This window comes from Rattus norvegicus, chromosome 14 (genome assembly GCF_036323735.1).
Source record: "Rattus norvegicus strain BN/NHsdMcwi chromosome 14, GRCr8, whole genome shotgun sequence".
Classification (NCBI taxonomy): domain Eukaryota; kingdom Metazoa; phylum Chordata; class Mammalia; order Rodentia; family Muridae; genus Rattus; species Rattus norvegicus.
This window is the reverse complement of record NC_086032.1, coordinates 658,690-671,768: the sequence shown is the minus strand read 5'-3', so window position 1 is coordinate 671,768 and position 13,079 is coordinate 658,690. Positions and strand designations below refer to the sequence as shown.

The 13,079-nt window shown below is 34.0% G+C and overlaps 1 protein-coding gene across 6 annotated transcripts; it reads right to left on the bottom strand.

Annotated features, from left to right (window-relative positions):
- Positions 4,254-12,686, bottom strand: Vom2r70 (vomeronasal 2 receptor, 70). 6 transcript variants are annotated; one of them, NM_001099477.1, is made up of 6 exons: positions 12,481-12,686; positions 9,638-9,920; positions 8,407-9,213; positions 7,287-7,511; positions 6,307-6,430; positions 4,254-5,140 (listed from the first exon to the last, which is right to left on the bottom strand). In NM_001099477.1, exons 1-6 carry the CDS (start codon positions 12,684-12,686, stop codon positions 4,254-4,256), a joined length of 2,532 nt encoding a protein of 843 aa, NP_001092947.1. The 6 variants fall into 6 exon arrangements, with proteins under 6 accessions (NP_001092947.1, XP_038948170.1, XP_038948169.1 ...); XM_039092242.1 differs by having other exon boundaries at positions 4,254-5,137; XM_039092241.1 differs by having other exon boundaries at positions 4,254-5,137; positions 6,307-6,440; positions 7,291-7,511.
- Between the last annotated feature and the right edge of the window lie 393 nt (positions 12,687-13,079).

Sequence of the window (13,079 nt, the reverse complement as noted above, 5' to 3'; positions counted from 1 at the left end):
GGCAGAACAATACTTTCCAAGGTAACACCAATCACTAAGCTAGGATATATATTGAATCTATTTATGAGTGTTTTTTCTTTTTATGATGATCATTTTCTATTAGAGATACAATTGTTATTGCCATTATAAGCTGTGATTCTTGATTTTTGTCAGTTTTACACATCCAAGTCACATTGGAAATAGGAATTTCAACTGAGGAATTACCTCCATCATCTTTATTTGTTTGCACTTGTATAAGGTATGATCCTAAAGAATGATTAATGTGAAACTGCCAAAATTTCTGTAGACATTGTCACCCTCTAGTAAGTGGTTTTGGATGACATAAGAAAAAGGACCATAGACACCAGAGATAACAAGGCAGTAATAAGCATTTTATGGACTCTTAATTAGTTCCTGCATCCAAGTTCTTCCCTTTGCTTCTCTAGATGAACTGTCAACTGAGGTACTTAGGTTAATAAACCGTTTTCTTGTATGTTTCTTTTGGCCACGGTGTTTGTTGCAGCAATAGTAACTACGACATCTGGAACAAGTTATGTTGTCTTAACTGGGATTCAGAAAATTATAGAATTCTAAAGCACTATAAGAAATTGATTTGAAAGTGGAAACATGACTGAACACAATCAGAGTATAGATCACAGTGATAGCATGACACATTGTTGCTGGATCTCACAGAGTTACTAATTTCTTCTCGGCATTGCAATGTACTCTGAGCATATTTGAAATGTTAGGTGCCATATTGAGTAGGACATTGTATATGAAAGGATGACAAGATTCATATTATACATACAGTATAAGGACCCTGAACTTTATGTGCAAAAACTCCATGTAAATTAGAATTTGACAATAGTGAAAAAATTGTATTATGATAACATACAGCATTGATTACAGTAATGTCATTGAAGTCTGTGAACACATTAATCACTGTAGCTAAAGGGTGTCATTATTTATTTTATCACAGTAAAAGTTAAAAACTTTGAATATAAATAACACACACACACACCACTCACACATAAAAATTGTTTCTGACCATCATTTATTCAAGTCTAGCGTCATTATTTCCTCAATGTATTTAGGGTCTTTTTGTTGTATTTTTAAACTGTTATTTGGTGTTGTTTTTTGGGATCTTGGTTTAATTATGTCTTTCCACTGTCTTTCCTGCCTCCAAATACTCCATTATACCTATCCCTGTATGCCTGAAATATAAATGCCATAATCGTTGTTTTACAGTATATATGTATATATATTTGTAAATATACACTGTAGATTCCATATAATATTCATTTTAACTATTTCTCCAGGACTTATCATTTGGTACTAGACAACCAATCTGTGTTCCCTTCCCTGGGGATAACCATCTCTTCCATTTCCAGGTAAACAGTTCCATATAGTTATTATATAGGCTTGAAGCCGTTCAATCTTTCAAAGAGCCAGTGTGGCATATTTATGGGTAACATGATCCCTTAGATCAAATTTTGGGTGTCATGTTGATGAAACCTTTAGTGTGCTTTCTATAAACTCATAATTTCAATTTCAAGATTTTCCCTTTAATTTCTTCAATATTCTCTAAGTCTTCAATGTGGAATGTTTTATAGCTAGAAACATTGCTTGCTTTTAACTATACATGTTGGACTAAAAGAATCATTAAGAAGTTGATCCAAGTTGTCTTCATTCTCTATTTTCCTTTTCTTTTGAGTTATAAAGAGTACATTCTGACACCATAATTTTTTCAGTAGAGATACAACTTGTACTTGAGTACCAGCCTGACCTTTGAAAATATAATGAGTTAAGTAAGTGTTGTTCACAGGATGTATGGAACAAAGAAACCCCTTAAATCTCAGAGAAAAAGTACATGGAAATATTATGAATCAAAAGTGCTAGATTACTTCAAGAAAGCAGTGTCATCCAGATCCAAAAGGAATGATGGATATATGAACTCATAGAGACTTAGGAGCATGCACAAGATGTATATAGGGGCAAAAATACAATATCTCAGTATGTAGAGGGGGATGAGTACTCAAAATCGCACCCCTACAAAAGATATTGTTTACAATTTATAATTGTTACAAAAGTAATAATGTTTTCTACAATAGAGTGCCATTGATTGCAGCACCTTATTCCAAGGAATGACCATACCTTGTAATTTAGGTGGCAAACATAAAAAATTGCAAATACTTTGTGTGTGTGTGTGTGTGTGTGTGTGTGTGTGTATGTGTATGTCTGTGTGTATGTTGTGCAGGGCCTCTCGTATATGTCATTTTTTGAGCATTGTTTTGTCATAATGTTTTTGATTGTTATGATTTTCATTTTATGATTAGTTTAAAGAGACTGAAAGACATGAAATTTGTTGCACAGTTAGTTGGTAGGATTGGGAAAAGTTTGCAAAAGAGAAATAAGAAAATATATTATTTGAAAATGTGGAATTAAAAATAAAATTAAAATTCCCTGTATAATATATATATATATATATATATATATATATATATATATATATATATAAAGAATTTGTGTTACTTGGATTGAGAAGAATTGCCCAAGATCCACAGTCAATCTAATATGAATATCAGTATCATGTAGGAGAAATCATATTTCTAGTCATTGTATAGGGGAATTCAATATACTATGAAAACTGTATTGTGACCATTCATCACAGTGAATGTCTCAAAGAACTTATGCCCTTTTAGTGAATGCACCCTACATTTCAGCTTCAGGACATAGAAATACTAAGCTGTAACTGACCAGGAAGTTTCTTTCCTGGGGAACATCATTCAGCTTAACTATATAAGTTCTTCCAAGAGAGAAAAGGAAATCCATGTCCTACCCAGCTTTAAAACTGCTGAATCACTACAAAGCCTAGAATGAATACACATATTCTATAGCTGTGTCAAGTATGACACTGGGATAACCAACACCTGTGTAATTGTCCTTAAGATACTCAACAGAAACAAAAATGTGTTTGACTGTAAATTGAATAAGAACCTCTAACTACTGATGTCTTGGAGCCTAAAGGAAAACCAAATAATGCTACTTCTGTAAATCAGACTAATTCTTTTTTTAATTACTTCAAATTTTTTATTGGCTATTTTATTTATTTATATTTCAAACGTTATCCCCTTTTCCAGTTTCCTCTTGGCTTACCCCCATCCCATACTTCGGCTTCTTGAGTATGTTCCTCCACACACACACCCATTCTTGCCTCACTGCCATATCATTCCCCAAAACTGGGACATCTAGCCTTCACATGACAAAGGGCCTCCCTTCCCATTGAAGCCAGATAAGGTCATGCATGCTCTGCTACATATGTCGCTGAAACCATGGGTCCCTCCATGTGTACTCTTTGGTTAATGACTTAGTCCCTGGGAGCTATGGGAGGTCTGGTTGGTTGATATTGTTGTTCTTCCTACCTGGTTGCAAAGCTCTTTAATTCCTTCAGTCCTTCCCCTAACTCCTCCATTGGGGTCCCCATGCTCAGTCCTATGGTTGGCTGTGAGTATCGGCATCTGTATTGGTCAGGCTCTAGTTGAGTATCTCATCCCTTAACCGGAGACTGTGCCTACCCTCTGGATATGGGCTCTACAGGTTCTCTCTCCACTTTATTAGGTATTTCAGGTAATGGGTCCTGGTAGTCTCTTGCTTTCCTGGCATCTGTTACTTTGTGTTGGCTTCTCCCAGTTCCCAATCACCCATTGCTACACACCTCTGTTCAATTTACTGACCTTCTGTACATGTCCTCCACCCGGTACTCCTTCCCCCTTTCCCCTCCCTGTCCTCTCTTCCTCACAAGTCCCTTCAACACTCTACCTCTGGTGACTATTTGGTTTCCCCAATCTAAGTAGGACAGAAGCATCTTCACATTGGTCTTCTTTCTTCTTGAACTTCATATGGTCCGTGTGTTATATTTTGAGTATTACAAGCTCTTTGCCTAATGTATACTTATCAGTGAGTACATATTATGTATGTTCTTTTGTGACTGAGTGTCCTCATTCAAGATGATATTTTCTAGTTCCATCCAATTTCATGAAGTCAGTGGATTTTTTCAAGTCATTGTTTTTAATAGTTTAGTAGTACTCCCTTCGTGAATGAAATTTTTTCCACCAAAACCTATTAACTAGTATTACTTTAGGGAGTGCTAACTTGTGATATAAGTACTATCTTTATATATTACTCAAGATTTTTACATGATTGAGAGTACTTTTATTAAGACAAAGCAAAACATATATTGAGTATTATCTAATATTTTAAAAGTAGTAAACTTTTTACTTCTGAAGAAAATTTAAATCTGGTCTAACTAAAATAACATAACACTTTGGGACAAAGATACACCCTAGCAACCCTGCACTAGAAGCCAAAATGGAAAAGACCTCCACAACTACCATAACCTTCCCTCTGGTACTGTGGTAGACAGGAAGGAAGGTGATCCATACACTGTAGAACACCAACATGCTGAATGTTAGGAACTTGGCTTCATTGAATCTGTCAGGAAGTTTCCTTGCCAAGAATGCCACAGCAAAGCTCATCAGAGCCAAAGTGCCCAAGTATCCCAGGGTAAAGTGGAATGCAATGACTGAGCCTTTGTTGCAAATAATGATGGTCTTCCCATGTTCAGATTGTATATCTCTGTCAATAAAGGGAGGAGATATTACCAACCAGATTCCACAGAGAACAAGTTGGATTAGGGTACAAATGGGAATTACCAAGTTAGGTGCCCCTAAGGCCAGCATCCCTCTCATCCTTCTCCCTGGAGTAGTGAGCTTAAAAGCCATGACCACAGTTACTGTTTTGGCCAACACTGCAGAAACAGCCACAGAGAAAAACACTCCAAATGTGATCTGCTGCAGGATGCAGGTGGCCTTGTTGGGATGTCCAATGAAGAGCAATGAACAGAGAAAACAGAAGATGAGAGAGATGAGCAGGATGTAGCTGAGAATGCGGTTATTGGCTTTCACAATGGGAGTATCCTTGTACTTCACAAATGTGACTAGTACTAGAATTGTGGTGACTGAGAAGAACAGGGCCATGCAGCCCAGAGCCATTCCCAGTGAATCTTCATAAGCCAGATATGTCACAGCTCTTTGGAGGCAGTAGGTCTGCTCTGAGTTGGCATATTTATCATCTGGACACCTCGCACACTGTTCCATATCTGCTGGCAAACAACCATAAACCCTCATAAGATACCATAATCATGTAGTAAATAATTGTGTATTTGTATTATTCAGAGTATAAATCAATAAATATTATGGTGTTGAGAATCCATTCCACTCCTTATTTTTGTATGGAACACTGATTTAAAGTTGCCCTTAATTAACCTATGCATTGTGATAGAACAACAAAACATCATCATAAGGAGTGGGACAGAAAAAAATGCATGAAACAAATATTTTAAAAATTTGATGAATAATAAAATGCATAATCTCATTATTTTATTTCTCAAAAAAATAAATTCACTACTCACAGACATGGGCAGTATGCAGACATTGTTATCAATGCCAGATGATGAAATGCATTATGTATTTGTTTGCTTGAAAGTTGTGCCCTTTGTCTACATCCTCACCTAGGCACCAGAACATACAATTCCTCAGGCAAATAGTGTTTGTATAAAGGAATATTGTCCTTCTTGAGGCTGTATATCTGATAGACCTATGCAGGTCCCTCCTGTTGTGGTACAATCTCTTTTTTCCCAACTACACATTCCAAGGTTATGCATATTGAAGAGTAAAGCATGAAGGTTATGGATATTGACATTCATACTTCTTTTCTTAGACTGTGATTAATGATAAGCACTATCGCATCTCTTGTTCATTCTTGAAATATTGACTCTTATCCTAATTCTTTGACAAGAAACATTTAATCGTTTAAGCCATGTAAGCTATTAAAATGTATTTCATTAAAGAACAACAGTTACCCTGGCCATCTGGTCTTTGTCAGGTACTAAGCCAAGTGATAGAGGGAAAGATTGCGGACTGATCATGTAGTCAAGATACTTTGTGCAAAGGATCAGAGAAAAATAAACAGATGTATAGATTATGCCTAAAACTTCTGTTTAAAAATTGCTACATTTGTATGTCCCCTAAGTTTTTTCTGCATAATATAAAATCAGTATCCATTGTATTATGAGAGAAATGAGTAGTTTGTAGAAGATACTGCAGGTTATTTGCTTGGTCAAAAAGAAGCTGATATTATTTAACTGATTAAGTTCTGGAACACAGAGATATTAGGTCTTCACTTTCCATTTAGGCCATATCACATTTGTAGTTCTTAAAGTGAAGGTATTCTAATTCAGCAATTTTTCTTGTATATGCTAGCATGTACCTGTCTCATTGGAAACCTCATTTTCTGGGCACTGAACACAATCAAAGCAGCAGTCTGCTGTTTGTTTCTGATGAATTTTCCTGAATCCAGCAATACATGTCACACTACACATGGAGGATGAAACCTGAGGCAATATATTTATGGAATTATTCATAAAATGTATACATATATGTATATCATTAACAAATATGGTTATACATATACATATAGGATATTTACAGATATGGATATACATATTCCACTGGTAACTAACATCACTTAAAAATTTAATGCTCATTATTATTTTGGATTGTCCTGCAATGCATTGAATGTCAAACAATATTTAGTATATCATGTAATTTTACTCATGTGACATTTTGGGTTGTATCCATTTAAATTTTTCTTCCTAAACTGATTAATACATAAGAAATATTTATGTGGCATCACTTTCTCTTTCAATAAATATAAACAAAAATAAAAGAACACTGAATTGTATGAAGAGAGAACATAGGGCAAATCAAGGAAGAGTTGTTTGATGAAAATGAATAAAGCATGTTATATAAGACCCCCATAAAATTAATGAAGTTCTTCTAACTTTAAAACAAAACCTTAAATTTGTGGAAGTCTTTCTGTTAATGAATACATCTGTATTAATTAGGCTATAAATTTTTTCACACGGATTCAGAAAATTCCATTGATTATATGTAGTCACAAGATTTTAATATATATTTCTATAAATTTAATAAATTTAACATTATTATTATTAAATTTAGAGTTGTAATGTGGGGTGAGTAGGAATTTGAGTGCAGTCAAACATGGCATCCAGAAGTCTTTGATTCCTATGACCAAATTTACATGAAGTTGAGAGTTATCAAATTTTGATGGTTGTAACTTAGGACAGTCTTTTGTAGGAGTATCAGTAACCACAGAGCTGTTACATCAGTGCCTCATGTTTTAAATTTTTGATATCCTGAAAAAATTAAAAATTGTGGTTTACCCACCAATGTTCCTTCCGTGGCCCACTCCAAGTCTTCTGATATACGAAGTTGTTGATCATGTGGGAAACAAGGAAAATAGCTTGCTATTTTCACTTTTAATCCAAGGCCCTGTGGAAAATTCCAAATGATGAAAATGTCATACTCTGCACACTGATTTTCCCTATGGTTCATGTTCACCAGTTCTCCAACAGGGTTAGTAAATACCCTGGTTTTCAGCAGGGAAGCCACCTAAATGAGATGCAACATTAGATGATTACATACACATATCAATATAGGGAATGCCAAATTGAGGGTGTCTTCTAAAGTTTAATGACTTTCAGAAAAGACAACTTTTCAAAATAATCCTATGTAGTAAAATACAGTATACCTCATTGGTTTATAAAAATCGATACATCTTGCATTAATGTTCAATGTTAAAATATGCTAAAAATGATTACCAGAGAACAAGTAACATGGTATGTGAGTGAGTGTGTGTGTGTGTGTGTGTGCACGTGTGTGTGTGCACGTGTGTGTGTGTTTGTGTGTATGTATGAGTTCTTGCATCCATGTACATGTTTGTCAAAAATATTGAAAACACACCCATGTATGTGAGAATGAAGGGGAAGTCTGAAATCTGAAAGTTGTGGAAAGAAAGAATGGTAGGGGATCTTTCATGTACATACAATATACATATATGAAATTAACATTGACTTGATACAATACAACAGTCTTAATCATTTAGGTTTTTATATATAATTGTTAATTTAAATTAATAACAATCACATCATAGGTAGCAACACTTGAGAAATTATTCTTAAGAAAAATATTCTAGTCTAGTCATCACTTATGGCCTTTATGATAAAACTCTTGGCTCCAATTTGAACTCACTTCTTCAAATGTTGAGACATATTCCCACAAAACTCACTAATATTCATAAAAATGTATTGTCTTCTATTATATATCGTCCCTGTAAGATATATAGAAATGTATAGATATAGATATAGATCGATGTAAAAGATTCATTATGGAGTTTTGTAATGTAGAAATATTTCCATTGAGAGGATAATCTATGAAAAATATACATGAATTATTCAGGAGCCATTTAAGAGATCACACTGATATATCTAAGCATAAGAAACTTTACCTGCTGACAGTCAGTGAATAATCCTTTGTGTTTTGATACTTTCTGAGACTCTACTTGTTGTAAAATGAGTTCATGGTAGGTGTGGGCCACAGCATACACAGCATTATACAAATTGTAACCTTCTTCACTCAGGACCATGTCAAATTTGTGCAGTGCTAACCATTCTAATGTATTGTTGAATGTAAAATGATCCATTTTGCTATGTCTATTGTCAGAGATTGAACAATTAAAATGATTCCACCCTAGCATAGACTGAGAAATGTCTACTGGGTACTTGGAAGTGCTTATTGTTTGCATAACATTCCTAAATATAGTCATCCCACTGTGGTGGTGTGCAAAAGTGACAGTCCCATGGAAGAAATCAAGGCTGAAATCTGTTTTATTTATGATGACATCCCATTGTGAGTTAGTGACCCAGATTCTTTGTTCACCTAAATATGCCCATCTTCTAAAGCTGACTTCTAGAGTAGAGTTCATTTCACCATAAATGATAACAACCTTTGCTGATGATGTTATAAGTTGTTGGTCATATATCTTAGCTTTTGTCATGTATATCTGCATGGTTTCTGGGATCATATTCACAAAAGCCAAACAGATCCCATGCCTTTGCATTTCTTCTCTCAAGTCTGAGAGAAACTGAATACCCTGGTCATTATCTGAGATGATCAGTCCTACCCAAGTCCATCCAAATTGAAGCATCAAGGATACCATGCCATGAGGCAAACGTGTGTCTTTGATTGCTATCTGATGGACATAGGGAAACTGCTCATGGTCTCTTAGGTTAGAGTTAAGTGGTCCAAAGAAAACCTAAAGGATGTAGAAGAGGATGAAATATCCACATGAGAAATATAATTGTTACAGTGTTCAAACTTATATACAAATAATGTTATTCACCATAAGGATAGTAAGAAAGAAAGATCATGTATTATTCCTATTAGAATCTAGACAATTCCTGAAAAGTCTGAATTTTCTAGAAAACAGTTTTGCCTGTTTGCCCATTACAATGATCTGGTTATTTAATTATATATATATATATATATATATATATATATATATATATATATATATATATATATGTGTGTGTTAAGTGAGTGTGTGTGTGTGTGTGTGTGTGTGTGTGTGTGTGCGTGTGCTCCAGAGCACTCATAAATGTATGCTCTCAAGTTTTCTTGTAGGCACATGTAAATGCAAGGTAAAAGTTGTTAATTCATCCAGTGTCACACATTCTTACCTTTGGAGTCCTGGAATCCATCGCCAGTTTTAAGGATGTGGTCCATGATGGCCCTGTAAGACCTATGTCACAACGGCGCTCTAGTCCACAGACATAATTAATAAAATGCCAACTATGGTTTTTTTGTGAATAAATTTGATCCAGAACTCCCAATGTATCTTTACACATTCTATCACCAAGGGAGAATATCAAAGACATGTTGGGTAAAAGATAAGGATTCTTGTTGATCTCATCAGTAGCAAAAAACATTACCAGAAAAAACTCATATTTTCTTGCTGATATTCTAAAACCAAACATAGTGATGATTAGGATAGATGTTTGAAACATAAAATTTCAATAGCAGTAAAATTTGTACTTTGAGACATACTAAATTTCTTGAAACGTCTAAATGTCTTGAAATAAGCTTCATAATTTGGAGATCTTTAGAGCTGAATACAATGTAACAATTCATAGGCATAGGGCACTCTGATATGACAAATTTTGTATTCATGAAAATCAATAAGGGGTTTGTTTTATCTTGGAATGCCATCCTTGAACTAGATTATTCTACTATTGAGTAAGAGTGGTATAAAATAATCCTGGAGTTGTAATTCCACAGATATATTTAAATCAAAACCATGGCTTGAACCACATATGAAATAACACATTCTCCTTAAATTTTTCATTATTTAAATGTATTTTGCACATTAAATATTTAATAATATTTAGTGTTTTGAGAACCAAATAATACACCAAAAAATTTGTTCAACTTTTATATTCATATACTTTCATACCCTAAAAATATCATTAACACATACTTAATAATATAAAAAACCGAGGATCCTATATCTAATGTGGAGTACTAAATTGTTCCAAAACATACAAAGTATTCATTGGTAAGTAAGCATAGTAAAAGAGCATAAAATATTTAAAAAATTAATCATTAAGAAATATATTCAAAATCCCTTTTATGATACCATGTGACAAAGAGCGAGAGTATTCAAAATCCATTATTTAACTGTGTATATTATCTAACAACCAGTTTACTTAGAGAGATTATCAATGTTTCTATGAGAGAATTTATTTTATCAGTAAGAATATTTTACACATTTCAAAATAGAAAAAACTCTTTGAAGTTAACCATTAAGAAAATGGTAATTTCATGCCCAGTGAGAAAAATTATCAATAATATTTCCATGATGCTTTTAAATCATAATATTAATATTCTCAACTGCTAATATTTATCAAACAGCAAATGTATTCATCCATTTCAAAATGCATGAAATGATACGATATACCACACAACCAGAATATTATCCTTTAGGCTATCTTGCACATCAATTTAATGTTATCTTTTAGTGTTTTTTACTATGTCAATTTTGTAAAAATAGAAATTAAACATATTGGATCAATCTTAACACCTCAGTCTTTCTAATTCTTTAATATCCTGTAAGTGATTTCTGAGCATAGAGATCATTTTTCCATATGAAATATGTTCATCTGCCCAAGCACAGTTGGCAGTTCATCTGTTACTATTTGCAATTACCTCTCATTAGGAATAAAAACACCAAACATGCTCTTCTGCTGAAATATGCACTCTTTAATTAAGAGTTTGGAGCTAAGTTTTTCTTTCTAAACCTGAAAATTGTGTTGACAGTGTTCATATAGTTGTAATTTTTAACCTTATTATGACTTATAAAAGTGTGACTAATGAGAATTTCCATATTTCCCCAATGAGGTGTGGGATGATACAGGTTATATCAGAAATGAAATTCCTACTGACCTAACACAGAAGAATAATAATGTGAAGCAACCATCACTATCAAAGTACTCAGTGTACTATGGCTAACAATTGGAAAACATATTCTTTAAATCTCAAAGACACGAAAATTGAATAAGAGATGGGGTGAAAGACAGAGACAGAAAAGTACATGAAATCCCATTACTGAAAAAAAAGAAGTCCCATACACATTGACTAGCTAAAAGCTGAGTGATTTCAGAACTCAATCCCTCATGATCTACAGTCACCAATGATAGCATCTCATTCTGAAGATATATTGAGAACAGCTAATTATCCACATGAAGTATATTTACTCTCCTAGATTTTTGCCGTTATATTTATTCACTAATTAATAGAAATATTGACCACCTATCTAATACTGATAATAAGCCTAATCCATGACTGAGCATGTGTACAATTAGTCCAAAAGATTATTCTGGTACCATAATATAAAACTGGGTACACTTTATCCACATTCAGTGCCAACTTCGGAATGGCAGGAAGGGCTCATTTAAAGACTATTTTAAAAGCAAAATGTAAGTATATTCTTAAATATATATGTAATATTATACATATAATCATGTATGGTAGACACATACATACACACAAACACACACACACACACACACATTTCAATGTATGAATATATGCCCAACTGTTAGAGACCAAATTAGATAATATTTTTATGAAGTCCTTTAAATGCATGCTCATACAGGAATAATTGGCAACAACTGAAGATAGGCAGTGATATAGACTCTTCATACTGAGTTCTTGCCAAAGATGAGGATTGTGAATTTAAGGAAGATGAAGACACACCTTTCAACATATGAAATCCATCAAAAGGAAACAGATAGAATCCACTCTCACTCATTGTCCAGCTTTCTGAACTGGAGCCCAATGCTGTAAAGCCAAACTAAACTGTCACATGATTGAAAGTATTAAAATAGTGATTGACATGGTAATTAATTTTCAGTGGCTCCTAAAGGTACAGGGGAAAGATCAGGACAGAACCCCACCGTTTGTATACACAGCTACATATTTTTAATTCATGGCATTGAATCAGGAAATGAAGTTAATAACTTACCTAAAATTAATAAGTTGATTATAAAAATTTTCTTCAATAGGTTCCTCAAATGTGAAAAGAACAAAACCACAGTCACTTCGCAAATCTCCATCAGTCTCTTCACTATTCTTTATCCTCCAAAAGCAACTGGGTTCAGTCAAGTGGAACAAGATTAGAGAAAATTTCAGGATCAAAAAGGCAATAGTGAAAGCACACAGCTTCTTCATGTCTGCTAGGATCTTGGATGGAACAGGTGTGAAATCCGATTCTTATGTAGACAAACATCATACACAAATCTCTGTGTCTGTTTTAATGCTATTGTTGTCTGGAAATCCACTTAGGTATACTCAACAGCTCCCTTTGCCATGCTCCCTGGATACATTGGAAAAATTCTGGCCTCAAGCTCTACATCTGAGGTCTGAAAACTTTTGATTAATACATTTCTGAAAACATGTTATGAAGATCTTTTTCTCCATTCTCAGGTGCCATGATTTCATTCATATCCATAGAATGAAAATGTATTTGAAATTTTTATTCCCAGGGACAACCTTTTCTTGTGCAGCTCAGACCAGATCATGTGTCTATATGTATGAACACAATGGATTTAATCAGAACTTCCA